At 38.6% G+C, this 23,825-nt stretch overlaps 1 protein-coding gene across 3 annotated transcripts in view; it reads right to left on the bottom strand.

Moving 5' to 3' along the window:
* Positions 1-23,825, bottom strand: part of TLK2 (tousled like kinase 2) — a 117,579-nt gene that overhangs the window by 33,693 nt on the left and 60,061 nt on the right. For all 3 annotated transcript variants that reach the window (XM_041725164.1, XM_041725162.1, XM_041725163.1), the window contains 4 exons: positions 11,580-11,675; positions 10,281-10,373; positions 5,751-5,861; positions 4,605-4,741 (listed from right to left, as the gene is read on the bottom strand). In XM_041725164.1, the coding sequence (XP_041581098.1) occupies positions 4,605-4,741; positions 5,751-5,861; positions 10,281-10,373; positions 11,580-11,675 (437 nt within the window). The remainder of the gene's footprint in view (positions 1-4,604; positions 4,742-5,750; positions 5,862-10,280; positions 10,374-11,579; positions 11,676-23,825) is intronic.

The following is a 23,825-nucleotide window of genomic DNA, read 5'->3' as shown; positions in this document are numbered from 1 at the left end:
TTTAGAGAATGGCCATTCTTCACCCATAGAAAGAGTATTTCCACTATCTTTCTTTCTTTAAGATTTTATTTATTTATTCAGGAGAGACACAGAGAGAGAGGCAGAGACACAGACAGAAGAAGCAGGCTCTCTGCGGGGACCTGATGTGGCACTCCATCCAGGGACTCCAAGATCATGTCCTGAGCCAAAGGCAGATGCTCAACCACTGGGCCACCCAGGCATCCCTCCACTATCTTTTATAGAGGTATTGATATCTGATAATCCACCTCATTCAAATCTAAATAACCCTATTTAAAAAGCCATTACCTCTAAAAGAAAACAAGACAACCATAGTCTTAGGCACCATTACAGATTGAAGTCGGTCACCTAAAAAGATATGTTAAAGTTCTAACCCCCAAGACTTCAGATTATAACCTTTGGAGATAGGGTCAGTGAAGATGTCATTACTTAAAATGAGGTCATACCGGAGTGCAGTAGGCCCTTAATTCAACATGACTAATGTCCTTATAAAGGGAGAGAAGACACTGTGACACATAGAGGGAATAGCATGTGAAGATGGAGGCAGAAACTGAAGCTATGTTGCCACAAGCCACAGAATGTCAAAAAATGATCCTCCCTAGAAGCTTCAGAGGAAGTATGGTCTGTCAACACCTAGGTTTTGGATTTCTGGCCTCCTAAACTGTGAAAGAATAAATTTATGTTGTTTTAAATCACCTAATTTGGGATGCCTGGGTGGCTCAGTGGTTGGGCATCTGCCTTTGGATCAGGGCGTGATCCCAGGATGGAGTCCTGAACTAGGCTCCATGCAGGGAGCCTGCTTCTTACTCTGCTTCTTCCTCTGCCTATGTCTCTGCCTCTCTCAAGAATAAATAAATGAAATCTTTAAAAATAAATAAATAAACTGCCTAATTTATGATATTTTGTTACAGTAGCCCTAGGAAATGAATACAGACACCTTCAACAGTAAAACTGTATTCCAGACTCCAACCATACTATACAGTAACTAGTAAGAGAGATATTAAAAAACAAATGCACGTATTTTTAGACATCATTTTAACCAAAGGAACAAAAAATTTAGTAATGATCTACAGATAACTCCTGAATATCCCAGATAAAAATTTTTACAGATTTCCAGAATTTTGTGTTCTTTATCTACTGTGTAATGGTATAGACACTCAACGGAGATCTGATACTTAGAATATCAACCAAGAGTTGTTTTCCATCATAGATCATGTGACAAAGAATCACATGGTTCACAAGAAATCATTTTAAAATGGGATTCTAGGGGTGCCTGGGTGGCTCAGTCAGTTAAGCATCAGACTCTTGACCTCAGCATCATGAATTTGAGCCCCACTTTGGGCTCCACATTGGGCATGGAGCCTACTTAAAAAGGGGGGAGGGGTGGTGGATTCTATTACTCCTTCTACACCAGAATAAATACCGAGACTATCATTACAATGCTAGGAAGTTTAATTTACTCCTGTTGATAATCCGTATCTTCTTAAGTGACCACAATTTTGTATATGGTCAAACCTCATGACTTTAATATTGTTTATTTCAATATAAACAAAATCTTTTTTTTTTAAGATTTTATTTATTTATTCATGAGAGACACAGCAAAAGAGAGGCAGAGACATAGGCAGAGGGAGAAGGAGGCTCCATGCAGGGAGCCTGATGTGGGACTTGATCCCGAGACTCCAGGATCATGCCCTAGGCCGAAGGCAGGCGCTCAACTGCTGAGCCACCCAGGTGGCCCTAAACAAAATCTTAATAAAGAATTTTTTCCCTGTTTGAGGAAAGCATCCTAGGAACCTAACTGGAAAGCAAGGACCTTTGAGGAATGCACTAACCACTCTACATCTAGACTTTCCAGCCTGCTCTTCTAATCTACAGATTCTGGACTTGAGTGACAGCCCAACCAGCCCTGCCGTCTGCAGACTAGTCAACTCCCACAACTCAAAGCCTTCATCTATCCTGTCAATACTGTTTCTCTTGCCTGATGGTGATTTTGTACAAATCAATGGTTTTTGTAAACTGACAGCCTCTTTTAGCTTGTCTGAAGTCAAAGAGAATTTCTTATCAGTGACAAGGATCTCCTTTCTGTCCCGAATGGGTTTTCCGCCAATTCTAACCCAAAGTTTTATGTATCTTCCTCTCTCTGGAGTTCACTTGTGGCACTGAATGTGTAAACGTATGACAGATTTTGCCAACTCTCGGATTCTCTGATTAATATATTCAACAACCTTTACGTCATCTGAGCTTTATATTTCAGAAATAAGGCCGGCATATACTTAGGCTCAGTACTTAATGGTGAAATTTAGATCTGTTTAATAAAAATGAAAACCACACCCCCCACCAAAAGCAATTTTTTTGATTACCTCATCACTGACTGAGACTTTAAGACTTCAAAGGAAGAGTGTACTGAATAACCACAGTATATAATATAACTATATTCTCAGAACTGTAAAATTTGCTACTTTCTGGGACACCTGGGTGGCTTAGTCGGTTAAGCATCTGCCTTCGGCTCAGGTCATGATCCCAGGACCTGGGATGAGGACCCACATGGGGCTCTCTGCTTAGTGGAGAGCCTGTTCCCCTTCTTCCTCTGCCACTCTCTCTGCTTGTGCTTGCTCTAATAATTAAAATCTTTAAAAAAATAAATAAGCTACTATTTCAGTAGGTTCAAACATACTTTGGAAAGGAAAAAACTAAAAAAAAAAAAAAAAACTAAAAAAAAAAAAGGAAAGGAAAAAACTGCAATACAACTCTGATTTACCTACTAGCTGGTAAATTTTCTATTGTAGGGAATTAATAAAGATCACTCAAAAAGAGCAGAGGAACAAAGTAAAAACAAAAGAATTGCACTGACGGTCCTGCTGAGACTATATTTAATTATCTGATTAAATGTTTAAATGTTTTGAGGTTTGTCTCTTCCTATAAAACCTAGCACTACTACCTGGTGTTTAGCTACTTCATCCCCAAAATATGTATCATGTTTCTTATATACAGAGAATAATCATTTATGAGGATATCAAATAAAGACTTAAAACTGAAGAACTTCAACTTCTGCATTAAAATTGAAAGGGGAACAGCCCAGATGGCTCAGCGGTTTAGTGCTGCCTTCAGCCCAAGGGCCTTGATCCTGAAGACCCAGGATTAAGTCCCATGTCAGGCTCCCTGCATGGAGCCTGCTTCTCTCTCTGCCTCTCTCTTTCTCTCCCTGTGTTTCTCATGAATAAATAAATAAAATCTTTAAAAAAAAAAAAAAAAAAAAAAGGAAAGAAAGAAACTGGATGGTATGCCAATCTCAGGGCAATTTACACGTCCTAGTCAGGGTGCCATGCCTCCATGTAGCAGCCATTTCCACTGCCCTGGTGCATCTCTGCTCTCACCAGCCACCTATGCTTAGCACTTAGAATGGATGTCGTTCTGAGCCTCTGGCACCTGGCCTAACTCAGAAGGCTTTGTTTTTCTTCCTGGGTATTGTATCTTTCACTCAACAGCTAGCCTCTTATCACACCAAATTACACATACTTAAGGTACAAGTGTGAGGCAAAAACATACCAAAGCTAAGTGGAGGGTAATGTATGATACATAAGACAGTGACTATAATGTGCAATCCAGAGGTTAGGATTATTAATAAGATCAATATCTGCACTTTATTTCAAGCATAAATGTTATTTCTTTATGTTTCATTGCTATTAAAGGAGTCCCACACTCTCCAATTACTGCTCAAGAAGTTACATCAGCAAGGAAAAGGAAAAGCAGTCTATGGAACCATCCAATTCACCATGACCCACAGATTGAAAGTTTGAGTCCTCAACTAAAAACACAATGACCTTCCCCCCAGTCTCAGATGGAAATAATCTAGCAAATAAAGATAAATAAGATATACCAAAAGGTACAACATAAAGATATATATATTTTTTAAGTCCAGAGCTAATATTAGCTATTTACACAGTTGGAATTTAAGATTTTAAATGTCAATTTCCTCCTTCAAGTAGACACTTGAATGTTTCAAACCAAAGTTAAAAGTGAAGTTAAAAGATAAAGTGAATGAGTGCTTAAGATTCCAAGCTGCTGACAGACACACACTGTGGCTGGCCCCTAGCCTGACCACTGGCTCAGCCTCTGACTTTAAGGGAGCCGCTATCTCAAATCACCAGAACACCATCTCCTTAAAGGGCCTCAGAGACATATCTTATAAGGTTCTTCTAGGGTTTTATTTTGCTTTCTACCTAATTCAGGACATTCTTCCTTAGGTCTTTGCCTATTTCATTTCTCTGTGGGCCCAGAATCAATAAGCTCACTGACTCCTTGTGAAAATACATTACATAATTAAAAAAAAAAAAAAAAGTACTAGATTTTTCTTCCTTAACTTCAGCAATTCTAATTCTTTTAAATTTTAATATAGAACTCATTTACTATTTCTCTGATTGTGTCATTTTTACCAGCACTTCACCTCATTCCCTATGTTTCTTTACACATGTAAGGACTGAAGTTGAATGAAGAGGTGCCTACCACTACTAAAATTTTTAATGACTACAATTACAGAAAACTTAAACTAACTTTTCAATTTCATTTAATCAATGCAGTTCACTTACTTGATAAGGTTCTGAAAAGCATAACCATCTGTCCATTGTTCAGTAAAAGAGGCCCCATGTCGAACAGTGGTAAAGTGGCCCAATCTCAAGCGGTCTTGCATGCTCTTATCTCTACATGCCATCTTTTCCTGTTTTGACTTAGGGGAAAGGACAAATAGAAAATAACTTTATTCTCCTATGAGAACTCAGATACAGCATGATGCTTATTTTTTGTACTATATTGATCAAAATTTAGTACAACTGGCTGACTCTACATGGTCTTCAGGAAGTATCCTAAAACTTTAAATAAATTCTCTGTATTAACATGTATGATATTATTTCTAAGATTAAAAATGAAAAAATGTGGTTCCCTTTCTATAAAATTAATGAATTAAAAACAAAGTCCTCCTCAGTATCTTTGACATTAATAAAATAACCTACTTCCCTTTTATCAGTGCTCCCTGTCTTTTTAACAGCATTCCAAAGATTCCAGCAGAAGTAACCACCAATCGGTCTGAAATTTCTAGCTTATAATAATTTATTTCATTAGCAATACTGTTTCCATCTATGATAAATACATATTAGGGATATAATTTTAAAAACTTTCAAGAAAGAGTTACTAATAACTAGCAACTAATCAATTACTATATTAAAGGAAACACCAGCCAATTAAAGTAGTTGCATTAAAAAAAATAAAGTAGTTGCATTCAAGTATATATCAACTTAATTTTTTCAAAGCATAAAAAGCACTTAATTATCACATTACTATAAATGTAAAGTTACTCCAAATACCATCTCTAAAATGGAAGTCTAAGTATTGCTAAATGTTTGTAATAGCAATAGGATGTGCCTTTCAATTAACAGGATGAATGTTAAGAATTCAGGAGAGCAACACTGCAAATAAAGTCAAGTGGGACAAGCTATCCCTGTGCAATCAACATTACACTCAAAGCAAGGCACAATCAGAAATAACGTCCCAAATTATCACCCTGGACACTAGGGCCAGTGTCCATGTAAGAAAGAATTCTAATTGTCAAACCATGATGAGTCTTCTCATAAAAGCCCTATTCTCCATCCAGCATGTGCATCTCAGGTAAGGAACAAGGAGCAACACCAATGCCATACCCTGAGCACCCGGGGATGCTGGCCACCAACCAAGACACTCACCTTTTCTATGAGGAGTTTCTTGCTCATTGTCACACATCGATTCAATCGTTCTTTGTACTTCTCTAGCATCTTTTGCTGCTCATCAATCTGCCGCCTCAAATCACAGTTGGCCTTCAAGGGGAAAACAGTTTTTAAATTAGCTCCAAGGAATACAGATTAATACAAAAGCAGTTTTTAGGGAGTCCAACCATAATTTCCTATTGTGCAATCAAAAGCAAAATTAAGGTTCAAAGAGCTAAGAGTAACTAGATTTAAAAAACAAATACTTCATTCCTTTATTCTCTCTTCATAAACTTGTCTATTTAGTAAAAATGAATTGTTACTACAAGTGAGCAAGTTTTCTACTGATCATGTTTTACTCCTCTCAAAAGGCAGTTATTGTAGGCAAATCAAGTACATCACATATACCTAAACTGTCACAAAACAAAAACCTACAATTAATGAGATGTTTAAAACACATTCAAAAGGTAATTAAACACTTTAAAGCACTCACAGAATACTTACAAATGATAATTAAATACAAAAAAAATTACAAAATTTTTTAAAAAACCACATAATGTTATGTTCAATTGTTCTCTGTTTATTTATTCTGTTTCCAAAGAAAAAGAGACATGAATTTACATAAATGTTTCTTACCAGGGAAACCAGGCACACCCATGCCTGCATAAGACAGAACTAACAAACAAGATGAATATGAGGTCCTGGTTCTCAAGAATGCCACAATGTAAATACGCAGTTAACTTAGCTGTGGTCAGAAGAAAGGGCTAAATACTTTGAAAAAGTCAAACCTCTTACAATAACAGAGAAGGGAAGAACCACTAACCCAAGGTCAATTTTGACTTGCAATTTTTAAACTTATATTAACAAAAGATCTCTAGTCTTTCAGCAAATAAATGCTACTTTATAATAAAGTGCTTGAGTTGTGAAAAAGATCTGGTATTTCCCAATCAAATGATATACGTGTTTCTGAAACAATAAAAAAGCACAAATGGAAGATATTACAGGCACGCAATTTTTGAGACTTTATAGCTTCATTTTTAAAGTGACCAATGTACAACAGCTTCCATCGCCAATTTCTACTCTCCTTATATGTATAATTTCTATCAGTTCTTTGTATAGAATTCTATGGACCACTCTACCAAAAGCAAAAGTGCAAAAGTGCATTTGGATAAATGTGACTAATTCATAATAAAGAACCTATGGAGGGACGCCTGGGTGGCTCAGCGGTTGAGCATCTGCCTTTGGCTCAGGGTATGATCCCCAAGTCCTGGGATTGAGTCCCACATCGCGCTTCCTGGATGGAGCCTGCTTCTCCCTTTGCCTATGTCTCTGCCTCTGTGTGTGTGTCTCTCATGAATAAATAAATAAAATCTTAAAAAAAAATGCCTCTCCTCATTGAAGATGGAGAAAAGGAAACCAAAAACCAGACCTAGTAAAAATATTTGAGTCAGGAAAAAGAGTATTAGCTTGAGAATGATGAAAATGATCCCCCTAATCAAAAGAACATTTTAGAATACAGCATGTCATATTCCATAAAACACAAAAAGACATGACAACTATGAAATCAGAGCCCAAAACTGTAAGGAATGTCGTTTTGGGATGGATTAAGAAAGTGAATTAGAGGGGATCCCTGGGTGGCTCAGCGGTTTAGCGCCTGCCTTCGGTCCAGGGTGTGATCCTGGAGTCCAGGGATCGAGTCCCACCTCGGGCTCCCTGCATGGAGCCTGCTTCCCCCTCTGCCTGTGTCTCTGCCTCTCTCTCTCTCTCTCTCTCTCTCTCTCTCTCTCTCAGGCTATGTCTCTCATGAATAAATAAATATTAAAAAAAAGAAAAAGAAAAAGTGAATTATATAAGGGGAATAAAATCAAGTAAACTAAAAATGTAAATATTAGAATCAAAACTGATATAAGATACAGTAAACAACAGAAAATATAAGGAAGACAAATTAATGTTTAATGAGATTCAGAAAAGAAGATCAATCATGTTTAAAGAAGACTTGAAGTGATAGAAATAAAGGGAAGAGATCAGGGATTCAAGCTAGAAACCAAGGAGGAGACCAACAGAAGATAGAGGCAAAAATTAAGCATAACCACACATTTCTAGAATAAAAATTTAGAGACTCTTGTATAGATGTACCCTGGCAAAAATTTTTGAAATACAAGAATAAGAGGAGCAAGTACCTATAACCATCATAGAAAACAGATTACAGGGTTTGTTCCTTTGGTCATAGTCTTCTCAGAAATAGTAAATGCTAAGAAAAATATAAAATGTGCATACACATGTGTGTCTGCGTCATACAATAAGGAGGTTAGAGGAGAAGCCTAACAAGTTATGACACAAAAAGAACACCTTTTATTTTCTTTTTAAGAACACCTTTTAAATGGGAAGGCAAGAGAAAGAATTCTCAAATCTACAGGGAAACAAAAAAACACTAATATATCCTTCTTAAAAAATAATTACTGAGATGCCTGGGTGGCTCAGCGGTTGAGCGCTTGCCTACGGCTCAGGTCGTGATCCCAGGGTCCCGGGATCAAGTCCCACATTGGGCTCCCTGCGTGGAGCCTGCTTCTCCCTCTGCCTCTGTCTTTGCCTGTCTCTCACTCTGTCATGAATAAATAAATAAAATCTTTAAAAAATTTTTTTTCTTAAATGTATTGCAGTCAACCAAAATATGAAATAAGACCAAAAAAATAATAATACTGCCAATGAGCTTAACACATTACTAATTATTGTAAATTAGGTCATAAAACTGCTTGTAATATAAGAATTATTCTTATAAAAAATATTAAAAGTAATAATTTAATAATAGTCTAAAGACATCAGATGTTACTCAGACTAGGCTTATGGTTCAGATACGTGCTCGATTCCAGGTTCTATACACGAGGGAGTCAAATATACTATGTTTTACTGTATTTTGATAATTACAGAAATAGAGGTGAAATTTTTTGGAGGGTGATAATCACAATACAGTGAATTTTATTACCTTTATTATTAAACATTATTATTATTGTTAATAAACAAAACCCTTCTTCAAATAGTCTTACTCAATAAGGGAGAGAGACTGCAGATCCGCACCCAGCTGTGTCATGCGAGCCCTGGAGGTTCTTCCAACAGAACCTTCAGGGCCCCATGGAGCCAGATGGAAAATTACTGCATTAGTACAAATGAGATCAAACCTACACCTTCTAAATCATTGGAGAAGATAAAAATGTTAGTCAAATTTATTTATAAATCAGGAAGACATTTATATTTGCATTTACATATATGTGTACACACACACACACACACACACACACACACACACACACACACACACTACAAATGGCTCAAAATTACTGAAGGAAATGTACCAAATGTTATTACTCAGTTAATGGAATTACGGGTGTCATATTTTTTCAGCATTCTCTAAACTTATTAGAATAGGCATATACTGCTTTTATAATAAAAAACAGTTTTTTAAAGAGTGAGTCAGTCAATATGGTAAATTGCATATTAAAAAAATATTTTTGGGCAGCCCTGGTGGCTTAGCAGTTTAGTTCCTCCTTCCGCCCAGGGCGTGATCCTGGAGACCCGGGATTGAGTTCCACATCAGGCTCCCTGCATGGAGCCTGCTTCTCCCTCTGCCTGTGTCTCTGCCTCTCTGTGTCTCTCATGAATTAAAAAAAAATGAAAGAAAAGAAAAGAAAAGAAAAGAAAAGAAAAGAAAGGAAAAGAAAAGAAAAGAAAGGAAGTATTTATTTGTGAGAGACACACAGAGAGAGGCAGAGACACAGGCAGAGGGAGAAACAGGCTCCCCGCAGGAAGCCCGATGCGGGACTCTATCCCTGGAACTGGGATCACATCCTGAGCCAAAGGCAGACGCTCAACCGCTGAGCCACCCAAGTGTCCCCAGATCAGGTATTTTTGAAGTTACTCTTCCAAGTATAAAAAAACCTCAGACAAATACTTATAAAAGATACAAAATGCAAAACCAGGGCTGAAAAATACTTGTGAAAGTTTTAAAAAGATTACAAAAACTTCTCTGCAACAGAAAAACAATATTTTATGTTGTTTCCCACAGTTGCAAATGAAATACAATACTCCATGTCTATTTCCCTAGTACATAAATATTAAAATTCTACAACATAAGATTTCCAATTTAAAGATAGTGCAGATAGTGCTTAGATATAAGTTTGATCCTAGTTCCTACTGAGATTCCCTCAGATTAAATAAAGGAAAATATCCAAATGTTTATTATTTTAGTTTTTTTTAAAGATTTTATTTATTAATGAGAAGCACAGAGAGCGAGAGAGGCAGAGACACAGGCAGAGGGAGAAGCAGGCTCCATGCAGGGAGCCCGACGTGGTACTCAATCCTGGGACTCCAGGATCACGCCCTGGGCTGAAGGCAGCACTAAGCCGCTGAGCCACCTGGGCTGCCCATTATTTAACTTTATTATTTGGTGACAATAATTATGGTATGTGCATAATCCAAATACACACAGTATCAATCAGTTTGTTATAAAATCTCTTACCACATTTTAATACTTACTCTTAACAAATCATCTATTCTTCCCTCCTTCTTTTCTAAGTCAGAATTCTTACTGTTTTCTAGTGCAGATATTTTTTCTATTGTGAGGTCAGACTATACAAACAAGAAACAAATTAAGATTAGTCTCAAAATATTATATCTCATAATTTTCTCATTACTTTTCTGGGGGAAAAAAAAGCACTTGCTAACACAAATAGCCTGCAATCACATGGCTTAAGAAATTAAATCTGCTTTCCTGATCCCATTTTTTAAGTCTTATAGTTTGCTACACCTGCACTTAAATACATGTTAACTCTGGTATAAAATATATGAATTCTCAAATGACTGTGCATTGAGCAATACAGAAACATACTACTCTAGAAATGAAACTAACTTTGAATAGAAAAGGAGTTCAGAGAGGACCCAAATCTCTAAAGAACAAACACGCCACCTAGTGGAAACAACACTCAGAAGGGGAGAGAAGTTTTCTGTAAAAACCTGTTCAACTGTCCAAAAGCTGCTAATTCAAATAAAATTAAAATCTACTCAAATAAAATTAAAATCCTACTCTTGAGATTTAAGAAATTCTCCCAGATTGCCAAGCATCTTGTCTTGAAGGTAACACATTGCCAGAGACTTCAAGAAAACACAGTGTACTATTTGGCTAGCTCAACACTACAGAATGGATGGTGTATCCACTATTCTTCTCAGATACTAATTTTGAATGTTCACAACATTCCCTAAATTAAAAATAGTTTCTGAAAACTCTTTAAGGAGAAAATTATGTCAGTGTGCCACATGTTAAAGAAGTTTAGTTAGCTAGGTATTGTCAAATGAGCAGGTACAAGGAATAAATTAACCACTTTCATAAAGCAGGGAATTAACATTCACTTAAATATATTATAAGCATTGCCCTAATAAGCATTTTGTATACACTGTCTGAGAGTATAATCACAATCACATTTCACAGATGATTTGTATTCAAGAACTGAGGCCCAAAAAGATAGTGTAAGTTGCAGAGCCAGAATTTGAACCCAGGCCTAGAGGTCTCCCAAGTAAGTGCTCTTTCCTCAATAACTTACTATACCATAAGCATTTCTCTGCAACACACCAGAATCTGGTAAAGAAACACTTCAAAAAGTTAAGGCACCTTCCAAAAGACTTTAATATTCAAAATGCAAGTTCTGAGTATAATATACACAAATAATGAGGCAAAGTCAGAGAAATAAAGGAAAGACAAAGAGAAGACTCATAGATTTTACATGTGGTTAAATTTATTCCTAAGAACATCTTTTCCCCTGTTATTGATCACCAACCTACCTGGGTCTGTCTGTGTTGGATGGAGATCTGTTTTTGGGAGCTGCCGGAATGCTCTGTGTTGCCAGATCCTGTAGAAGAGGGACTGTTTTGCTGAGCCTGTAATAAAGGTATCACTAATCACTAGAAAGTTTTGCATCTTTCTCCACAAACATCTGTTGTTTTGTTATTAGATTTTATTATTTCTTTTTTAAAGTATTCTCTATACCCAACGTAGGGCTCAAACTCACAACCCTGGGATCAAGAGTTGTATGTTCCACCAACTGAGCGAGCCGGGTATCCCCTGCCACAAATTTGTATGAATGCAAACAATGATATAAAACAAACTCCTGGGCAGCCCGCGTAGCTCAGTGGTTTAGCGCCGCCTTTGGCCCAGGGCGTGATCCTGGAGTCCCGGGATCGAGTCCCATGTCGGGCTCCCTGCATGGAGCCTGCTTCTCCCTCTGCCTGTGTGTGTCTCTGCCTCTCTCTCTCTCTCTCTCATGAATGAATGAATGAATGAATAAATGGAAACAAACTCCTTCTGATGAAAGTCAGAAGTCAGGGCTATATAGCCAAGATGAAAGTAAAACAATTTAAATGAGAAGCAAGAGCTAACACGGTAGCATAGATCATGTCCCTTTAAATAGTCTGAATTATCAAATGTGCCCAAATGAATTTTTAAATATGTAAATAAGAGAAAATTATGTTATTCCTGTAGTAACATGTCCTTTTCACTTGTATGGAAATATGCTTTTGTCAGAAAAGGCTGGCAAAGCATTCAATGCACAGGGAATGTTCATGACTCTGGGCAGAAAAGAACTGTGAACTACTATTCATTTTTTTTTTTTAATTTTATTTATTTATGATAGGCACACAGTGAGAGAGAGAGAAGCAGAGACAAGAGACATAGGCAGAGGGAGAAGCAGGCTCCATGCACCGGAAGCCCGACGTGGGATTCGATCCCGGGTCTCCAGGATCGCGCCCCGGGCCAAAGGCAGGCGCCAAACCGCTGCGCCACCCAGGGATCCCGTGAACTACTATTCAGAATAATCTTCTAAATCTGCAAATATTACCTATGAACACACTGTGGTCCAAAACTGCAGGATGATTTCTAATATTGTCATTTGCTGACTGTAATTTTTATACACAATGGATAGGGCATTCTAAAGCATTTTAAAATTTATAAAGCCTAAGCCTTAATATAATTCAACTATTTAGGAATATACAATCATACTTTCAAAAGTCCTTCTACTTTTTTTTTTTTAAGATTTTATTTATTTGAGGATGAGAGAGAGAGAGAGAGAGAGAGAGAGAGAGAGAGAGAAAGAGTCTAGAGAGAACATGATGAGGGGGTAACTGAGGCAGAGGGAGAAGCAGACTCCCTGCTGAGCAGGGAGCCAGATGTGGGGGCTTGATCCATGATCCCAAGATCATGACCTGAGCCAATGTCAGATACTTAACTGACTATGCCACTCAGGCATAGTGACTATGCCACTCACTGACTATGTCACAGTCCTCTTAAAAAAGAGGACCAAAAGTCCTCTTAAAAAAGACTGAACCTAACACAATACAATCCATCACAGGCATAATTAGGAAATATTGGATATTCTGAGGATTATGGGCTAATGACAATACATCCACTGTTACCATCTATCAGAGAATATAATGTTTCCATATATGTGAATTTTCTGATACTTTCTATACATTCCTTAAACTATTTCACTTATTCATTAACATAGGACCAATGCTATGCCCACTACCTACTGCATAACTACTGTCTGCTAACTGCTTCACTGTGATAGCCACACGCCAATCTTTATAAAACCCTATGGTAGTTATTATTTCCATTTATACATAAAGAAAATGCAAATCAAAGATATTAAGCACCTATGCAGCGTCACAGAACCAGTAAGTGGGAGAGCATGAATTCAGGACTCCCTGTATCCACGAGAGCTGCCTCTTGTGGGCCAACAGCAGAGCAGTTAATTATTAAGTTAGGGATACTGTCCCAACCAGACCACAAGCAAACTAATAAACACTTCATCCACATAATCATCTTGAAGGCTCACAACAGCTTTGTAAGTAGGGTAAACAATGGTATTATTTCCATTTGTGTTCATTCAACAACTGCTCACTCCCTATGTCTAAGCATATGTTAGGTGACAGGGACACAAAGACTAAGTAAAACAGACACAAAACCGGGACACCTTTGGCTCAGGGCATGATCCCAGGGTCCTGGGATCAAGTCCCGCACTGGGCTCCTTGCAGGGAGCCTGCTTCTTCCTCTGCCTGTCTCTGCCTCTCTCTCTGTCTCTCTCATGAATGAATACATAAAATCTTTAAAAATTAAAGACACAAAGCCCACAGACTTAGTCATTATTCTGCCTTAGTAAAGCTTACAATCCCAGAGAAGATTTATTAGGCACTCAGCTAATATTTATTGAAACAAACTTAAATAATCATATAATAAACACAAAATTCCAATTGAGATAAGTGCTATAGAGTATACAACAGGGCACATAATCTAAACTAAAGTCAGGGATGAATTCCTCAGGAACATAGTATGAGTTAAGACTTGAAGGAAATGATCAGGTCATTCCCCAGAGAGCACATGTATGTAAACACAAGGGGAAGAGAAAAGACTGATGTGGGGATCAAAGAAGTAAAAACTGAGAAACCGGGATCCCTGGGTGGCGCAACGGTTTGGCGCCTGCCTTTGGCCCAGGGCGCGATCCTGGAGACCCGGGATCGAATCCCACATCAGGCTCCCGGTGCATGGAGCCTGCTTCTTCCTCAGCCTGTGTCTCTGCCTCTCTCTCTCTCTCTCTCTGTGACTATCATAAATAAATTAAAAAAAAAAAAAAAAAACAAAAAACTGAGAAACCAATCTCAAAGAGGTTGAATAATATGCACAGCCTGTAAGTGCCAGAGCTGTGATTAGAGCCAGGTATAGAAAAATTCAAAAAATGAAAGTGTTCTTTACTCTATCATGCAACAAATTTTTTTACTTACTAGTTAGTTAATAAAGGTCATCATTATGAACCTCATGTATTATATTGAACTATAGGAGCATTATCTCCTTTAGTTATCATTAGATTCCTCTTATAATCCTTTCCTTTTGAAGTGTATTTCTTTTTTAAAAAAATTTTAAGACTTTATTTATTTGACAGAGACAGAGGGAGGGAGGGAGGGAAGGGGAGAGAGAGAGAGAAAGAGAGAATATGCCCAAGTGAGTGCAAGCACTTGGGTGAGTACACAAGAGGGAGAGCCTCCCCTGAGCAGGGAGCCCAACATGGGACTTGATCCCAGGACCCTGAGATCATGACCTGAGCTGAAGGCAGACGCTTAACCAACTGAGCCACCCAGGCACCCTTTAAAGCTTATTTCTAAACAAATATGACTGTTACAACTATAATTATGATGAGTCAATAAGAATTACAAGACTGGAGCACCTAGGTGGCTCAGTAAGTTAAGCAGCCAACTCTTGACTTCAGCTCAGGGTCATGAGATTGAGCCCCAGGAATGAAAGGGTTCTGTGCTCCATGGGGGAGAGGGTGATGTCCTGTTTGAGATTTTCTCTCTCCTCTTCCTCCCTTAAAAAAAGAATCACATGACTAAAAGGCTCTTCTATTAACTTCTAGGCTTTGGTATACAAGCTTTGCTAAAATGCCCTTTTTATATGTGCTCATTTCTGATTGTAGGTTTTCTTCCAGCAAACGGGGTGCAAGAATGTAATTCAGTGGGGTCTTTCCAAATTAAAGCCTTCTGTAAAAACATGTACGAATAGCTCAATGATAAGTAAAATGCAAAAAGTTAGCCGAGTAAATGGAAACAGGTTATAAGGTAACAAATCCTCATAAAAATGAAAATAATACCTTCAAAAGGTAAAAGAACTACAGATAAAGAAGGACCTATTATGACGAGTGAGTCTACAGCAAAATGCTTTAATTCTGATCATTCAGAATTCGTTCATATTAACTGTGAACCTCCTGGTTAAACTCTAAAAATGCAAAACTGGGGATCCCTGGGTGGCGCAGCGGTTTGGCGCCTGCCTTTGGCCCAGGGCGCGATCCTGGAGACCCGGGATCGAATCCCACGTCGGGCTCCCGGTGCATGGAGCCTGCTTCTCCCTCTGCCTGTGTCTCTGCCTCTCTCTCTCTCTCTGTGTGACTATCATAAATAAATAAAAATTTAAAAAAAATTAAAAAAATAAATTAAAAAAATAAAAATGCAAAACTGGAAAACAAAGAGAGCTTACAGTCTCCCAAATAAGAACAGAAGTTGCTGGCCTTGCTAAGCAGGCCACTGTAGTTGTAAATTTAGTCCAACCCCCACCTTGCAAAACTCCCCAGATGTCTGTATTCTTTATTCCTATTATATAAAAGGAACATGGCTTCTAATTCATGATGATAAGCTGATCTACCAAGTCCTACTGATAAACAAAGATTTTTTTTTTTTTTAATAGAGAGGGAGGGAAAGGGGGCGTATGGAGAGGTGGAGAAAGAATCTTAAGCAGGCTCCATGCCAGGCACAGAGCCCCATGCAGGGCTTGATCTCACAACTCTGAGATCATGATCTGAGCCAAAATCAAGAGTGGGATGCTTAACTGATAAGCCACCCAGGTAGGTGCCCCTGACATGCAAACATATTTTTAAAATGAAATCATAATAGCACTAAGAAATAAAAGAGCATCTAGGTTCAGAAATATTTTTATTTTTTAAAAGATTTTATTTATTTATTCATGATAGACGTAGAGAGGCAGAGACATAGGCAGAGGGATAAGCAGGCTCCCTATGGGGAGCCCGATGTGGGACTCAAAACCCAGATCAGGGATCATGCCATGAGCCAAAGGCAGATGCTCAACTGCTGAGCCACCCAGGTGTCTGCAGAAATATTTTTAAATTTAAATTAAAAAAAAATTTTAAATAATAAATTTAAATTTAAAGAAACAAACAAAAGTAGTTGGGTTAAAACTGATAGAAAAAGTGGGGAGGAAAAGTAGTTATTAAAAAAAAAGAATTATTATTATTTTTTAAAATATTTTATTTGTTCGAGAGAGAGAGAGAGAGAGAGAGAGAGAGAGGCAGAGACACGGGCAGAGGGAGAAGCAGGCCCCATGCAGGGAGCCCGATGTGGGACTCAATCCCAGGTCTCCAGGATCACACCCTGGGCTGAAGGTAGTGTTAAACCGCTAAGCCACCGAAGCTGCCCCAAAATTATTTAGAAAGAAAAAAAAAGTGGGTCCAGGGGACAGAGGGCTCCTGGTGTGAATATTGTGGCTTGAAGAAAAAAAGCAAAGAATGTACAGTACTCCTGCCCTCCACAACTGATATAATGGAGAAAGAAATGGAATGTACTGTAGAGAGTAAAACAGTTTATGCATCAAAACAAAGCCCTCCTTATTTTGATGCTTGTAGAGGAGCTGGTCTTTGTGCCCAGACCAGACACTCCAGAGAGCTCACAGTCAGCTCCCTCACCATTTGGGAAGCAGCACTATGTTACTTGTACAGAAAAATCCATGCCAAAGATCTCTATTAACCACTCTAAATTCATTCAACAAATACTAAATACACATTTTCAAGAATCCAACAGCACAAAAGGGAAGATCCAACATGAAAAGACAAAGATCCAAGAGAAAACAGATAATTCAATAAAAACAACTTTAAAAATAAAAAGTTAAGTTCAAAGAGGGCCGAAGGATACTACAGCTATAAAAATGAAAAAGCAGCAAAGAACATGAAAAAATGAACTTGTAACAAAGTATAAGATTATAAAAAATTTGAAAACTGAATAGATTAGCTAAACAATAAAATGAACATAGTTGAAGACAGAATCAGTCATCTGGAAGACAAGAAAATCAAGAAAATCTCCCAGAAAATAAAACAAGAATTCAAATAAAGCAGGAAAGTAAAGTTAAGAAATGTGAACAACACAGCTCCAAAACAATTAGACTTTCCAGAGGAAAAGGATAAAGAGAAAAAATAATCAAGGAACAGATTAATAAAATCTTTTTTTAAAAAAAGTATGTTTTAAGAGTAAAAAAGCCTGCTATATGACAAGCAGCATTAATGAAGAAAAAAAATAGCGGAGAAACTTCAAGAACAAAAAGATACCATATGATCATCTCAACAGATACACAAAAAGCATCTAGCACTCTTTCATTTTTTTAAATTTAAATTCAATTAATTACCATATGATGTATTATTAGTTTCAGAGGTAGGTCAGTGATTCTTCAGGCTTATATAGTACCCAGTGCTACTGTATCACATGCCCACCTTAATGCCATCATCCAGTTACCCCATCCCTCCACCCCCACCCCTCCAGCAACCCTGTTTGTTTCCTATGATTACGTGTCTCATACGGTTGTTCTCCCTCTCTGATTTCGTCTTTTTATTTTCCCCTCTCTTTCCTATGATCCTGTTTTGTTTCTTAAATTCCACATGAGTGAGATCATATGATAATTGTCTTTCTCTGACTTATTTTGCTCAGCCGTAATATATAGCTTCTAGTTCCATCTAAGTTGTTGCAAATGGCAAGATTTAATTTTGTTTTGATGGCTGAGTAATATATCTTCTTTATCCATTCATCTGTTGATGGACATATGGGCTCTTTCCACAGTTTGGGGTGCAGATGCCCCTTTGGATCACTACATTTGTATCTTTGGGGTATACTACATAGTGCAATTGTGGGTAGTTCCATTTCTAACTTTTTTGAGGAACCTCCTTACTATTTTCCAGAGTGACTGCACCAGCTTACATTCCCACCAACAGTGTAAGAGAGTTTCTCTTTCTCCACATCCTCACCAACATGTTTCCTGACTTGTTAAATTTAGCTATCTTGACCTGTGTGAGGTGCTACCTCATTGTGGCTTTGATTTGTATTTCTCTGATCCAGCACTCTTTCATGATAAAGACACTCAACAAACTCAGAATGGAAATATTTCTTCCCCAAAAAAGGTTATCTCTGGAAAAAAATACACAGCTAACCTAACACTGTCAAAGATCACATGCTTTCCTCCTATGATCAGGAACAAGACAAGACAGGATATCCATTTGAACCACTTCTTTTTTTTTTTTTTTTTTTTTTTTAAATTTTTATTTATTTATGATAGTCACAGAGAGAGAGAGAGAGAGGCAGAGACACAGGCAGAGGGAGAAGCAGGCTCCATGCACCAGGAGCCCGACGTGGGATTCGATCCTGGGTCTCCAGGATCGCGCCCTGGGCCAAAGGCAGGCGCTAAACCGCTGCGCCACCCAGGGATCCCCATTTGAACCACTTCTATTCAACATTGTATTAGAGGGCAATTAGGCAAGAAAATAAAATAAAAGGCCTCCAGACTAAAAAAGAAGTAAAACTATCTCTATTTGCAGGTGACATGATGCTTTATACAGAAAATCATACCTGAAAATTATTAGAACAAAAAAAAAAAACCACACTCAACAAGACTGGAGGATATAAGATCAATATATAAAAATTTACCATATTTCTCTAGCACAGGGCAATCTGAAAATAAATAAAAATTTTAAAAACTTTTATTTGCAATAGCATCAAAAAGAATAAATACTCAGAAATAATTTTAATAAAAGGGCAAGATCTGGGATCCCTGGGTGGCGCAGCGGTTTGGTGCCTGCCTTTGGCCCAGGGCGCGATCCTGGAGACCTGGGATCGAATCCCACGTCGGGCTCCCAGTGCATGGAGCCTGCTTCTCCCTCTGCCTGTGTCTCTGCCTCTCTCTCTCTCTGTGACTATCATAAATAAATAAAAATTAAAAAAAAATAAAAATAAAAATAAAAGGGCAAGATCTATACGCTGAAAACTGCAAAGATCATTAAAAGAAAATAAAGGGACCTAAATAAATTTATTTATGTTCATGAGACATTTATCTCATGTTCATGAAGTTCATGTTCATGAGACATTTATCTCATGTTCATGAAGTAGAAGACTTAGGAGGGCAATACTCCCCAAATTGATCAATAGATTCTACACAGCTGCTATAAATCCCAGCTGGTTTATTTGTAGAAACTGAAAAGCTGATCCTAACATTCTTATGGAAATGCAGGGGATCCCACAGCCAAAATAATCCTGAAAAAGAACAAAGTTGAAGGAATCACACTGCCTTATTTCAAAATTTAAATTACTACAAAGCTACAATAATTAAGACTGTGGTACTAACATAAGCATAGGCTTACAGATTGACAGAGTAGAATTGAGAGTCCAGAAATAAACCCCTTACATTTATGGTCAACTGATTTTTGACAAGGGTGCCAAGACAATTCAATGGAGAAAGAATAGTCTTTTCACACAAATGTTGCTGGGACAACTGGATATCCATATGCAAAAGAATAAAGTTGGACTTCGTTCCTGACACCACATACACATACAAAAATGATACAGAATGGATCATAGACCTAAATGTAAGGGTTAAAAAAACAGTGAGAAGAACAAACAGGAGTAGAGTCATGACCTTATGTCAGGAAAGCCTTCTTAGCTACAACACTAAACATAAGCCACAAAAGAAAAAAAAGTTAAACTAGACTTCTTCGAAATTAAACTCAATACCTTACAACTCAACAATTAAAAGACAATCCAATTTAAAAATGTCCAAAGGATTTACATAGACATTTCTTCAAAGAAGATATATACTTGGCAAGTGGAAAAAAGGTCCAATATCATTAGTATTCAGGAAATGCATATCAAAGCCACAATGAGACATCACTTCACCCCTACTAGGGTGGCTAGAATCAAAACAGACAACAAGTGTTGACAAGGATATGGAGGACCTCATACACTGCTGCTGGGTTTGCAAAATGGTACACCAGCTTTGGAAAGTGTTCAGAGTTCCTCAGAAAGTTACTATATATGATCCAACAATTCCACTCTTCAGTATGTACCTAAAAGAATAAAAATATATGCCTATACAAAAACTTGGGACATGAATGTTCAAAGCAGTACTATTCATAATAACCAAAAATTGTAAACAATCCAAATGTTCATCAACTGATGAAAAGGTAAAAGGCTGTGACCAGCTGAACACCAGAAGAAATAATTCTATCGATGGATACACATCCATGAAAGCCCACAAATTCAAAATAAAAATGGGGATCCCTGGGTGGCGCAGCGGTTTGGCGCCTGCCTTTGGCCCAGGGCACGATCCTGGAGACCCGGGATCGAATCCCACGTCGGGCTCCCAGTGCATGGAGCCTGCTTCTCCCTCTGCCTATGTCTCTGCCTCTCTCTCTCTCACTGTGTGCCTATCATAAATAAATAAAAATTTAAAAAAATAAATAAAATAAAATAAAATAAAAATGAAAGAAGTTGTCACCATTTCATACAGCTATTATCCCTTACTTTAAAAATTAAAATTTTCTTTAAAAAATTTAAATTGTTAATTAAACTGTAAGAATTAAGCATTTAACCTGCCTTTCCAAAGGAACTATATGTCAATGCAGCCAAAAAGGGCTCATCATCTCAGATGATGAGAGCAAAGTTCTATCTTACATAAGAAGTGACACCAATAGGGACACCTGGTGGCTCAGTGGTTGAGCTGAGCATCTGCCTTCAGTTCAGGGCGTGATCTGGCTCAGATCTGGCTCAGGGCGTGATCCGGGGTCCCTGGAGTGAGTGCCACATCAGGCTCCCCGCAGGGACCTGTTCTCCCTCTGCCTAGGTCTCTGTCTCTCTGTGTCTCTGTGTCTCTCATGAATAAATAAAATGAAATCTAAAAAAAAAAAAAAATCACACTTACCAATAAAAGTGTGATAATGTTAATTCACTATCCAGGAAAATGTTAATATTTCTTAGGAAATGCCTGTTAAGTTATTCAAAGATAAGAAGTCAGGATTTCTGAAATGTACTTTAAAATACCAAAACAAGGACACCTGGGTGGCTCAGGGTGTGATCCCGGGGTCCCAGGAGCGAGTCCCACATCAGGCTCTCTGCATGGAGCCTGCTTCTCCCTCTGCCTGTGTCTCTGCCTCCCTCTCTCTCTGTCTCTCATGGATAAATAAATAAAATCTCTTAAAAAAAAATGGGATCCCTGGGTGGCGCAGCGGTTTGGCGCCTGCCTTTGGCCCAGGGCGCGATCCTGGAGACCCGGGATCGAATCCCACGTCGGGCTCCCAGTGCATGGAGCCTGCTTCTCCCTCTGCCTGTGTCTCTGCCTCTCTCTCTCTCTCTCTCTCTGTGACTATAATAATAAATAAATAAAAATTAAAAAAAAAAACAATGAGTTTAAAAAAAAAAAAATTAATAAAGGGATCCCTGGGTGGCGCAGCAGTTTGGCGCCTGCCTTTGGCCCAGGGCACGATCCTGGAGACCCGGGATCGAATCCCACATCGGGCTCCCGGTGCATGGAACCTGCTTCTCCCTCTGCCTGTGTCTCTGCCTCTCTCTCTCTCTCTTTGACTATCATAAATAAATAAAAATAAAAATAAATTTAAAAAAATTAATAAAATACTAAAGCATAACCCATTTTTTAAAAGTTTGTATTTATTTGAGAGAGGGCGAGAGACAGCGAGAGAGAAAGAGAGCGTGCAGGCGAGAGAGAGCATGAGTGAGGGGGAGGGCAGAAAGAGAGGGGGAAGTAGACCCCCCATCAAGCAGGAGCCCAACTTGAGGGCTGATCCCAGGACCCCAGTATGATGACCTGAGAGCCAAAGGAAGACACTTAACCAACTGAGCCACCCAGGTGCCCCCCTCACCCTTTTTAAAGATTTTATTTATTTATTTGAAAGACAGCACAAGCAGCAGGTGGCTGGGGAGAGACAGAGCAAGAGGGAGAGTGACAGCAGACTTCTCACTGAGTGCAGAGCTCAAAGGTGTGCTCCATCCCAGGAGTCTGAGATAGACCATGACCTGAGCTGAATGAAGTCAGACACTTAATTGACTGAACTACATGGGTGTCTCCCTCATATGAATTTTTTTTTTTTTTAAGATTTTATTTGAGAGAGAGAGACACAGAGAGTACGAGTGTGGAGGAGGGGTGAGAGAGAGGGAGAAGTAGACATCCCGCTGAGCAGGGATCCTAACACGAGGCTAGTTCTGAGGACTCTGGGATCATGACCTGAGAGCCTGGAAGGCAGATGCTTAACCAACTGAGCCACCCAAGCACCCTCTCCTATGATTTTCTTAATAACATTTTTCTCTAGCTTACTTTATTCTAATACCATATACAATACAAATAGCATACAAAATTTGTGTTGACCAGCTGTTTCTGTTATCAGTAAGGTTTCTGGTCAATAGTAGGCTATCAGCAGTTAAGTTTTAGGGAGTCAAAATTTATACTGCATGATTTTTGACTGCATGGGGGGGTGGTGGGTGCCCCAACCCTTGTGTTGTTCAAGAGTCAAATATGTAAGTCAACTATATATACTTAGGGGGTCCTGGGTGGCTCAGTTATTTAAGCTTCTGCCTTTGGCTCGTGTTATGATCTCTGGGTCCTCATATTGAGCCCCATATCAGGCTTCCTGCTCAGTGCGGAGTTGTCTTCTCCCTCTCTCAGCCCCCACAACTCCTTGCGCATGTACATGCTTTATATGTACAGGCTTGTACATGTACATGCTGTCTCTTGTATAAATAAAATCTTTTAAAAATAACAAACTATATACACCTATCTCACTTTTTCTGTCAACTATATAGCATTTCACTAGACCCTACATGAAGGATACCTTTATCAATTCATGCAATATAGGACTATCTTGTTTGAGTAGTTCCAGTTCTGGCATTGGAGATACAAAAGTAAACAAAGCAAAGTCCCTGACCTGATGGAGTTTACATTCTAGTGGGGGAGGGCAAGAGTCAGACGAAGTAAATTATGGCAGGTCAGCTGGTGATAAGACGAAGGAGAAAGACAAAGCAAGACACAGGAGCTAGACACTGTGTGGGATGGGCAGAGAGGAGCTGTGTTATTCTACAGTGTAGTTAGGGTATGCCCCTCTAATAGTGTAGATTGATGCAGAGACTAGAGAACTGAGGAAACAGAGCACGCTTAGGAACTGGGAGAAGAATGTGAAGGCAAAGGCAACATCAAGTGCAAGGGTCCTGAGGTGAGAACATGACAAGGTAGTATTTGAGGCGGTAAGGTAGCCAGTGTGGACGGAATCCAGTAGGGAAGGGAGACTAGTAACATACAGCACAATGGGGGAAACCGCCCATGCAAAGTTTTCTGTGCCATTTTAAGCACCTCTGAGTAGGCCTGACTGAAACACTCTAATCTGTTGAGAACAGATTAAAAGGAAACAGAGGTCAGAGAAAACAATCAGGCTGGGA

This window comes from Vulpes lagopus, chromosome 12 (genome assembly GCF_018345385.1).
Source record: "Vulpes lagopus strain Blue_001 chromosome 12, ASM1834538v1, whole genome shotgun sequence".
NCBI lineage: Eukaryota > Metazoa > Chordata > Mammalia > Carnivora > Canidae > Vulpes > Vulpes lagopus.
Note: the sequence above shows the minus strand (reverse complement) of the source record. Positions and strands in the feature narration are given on the sequence as shown.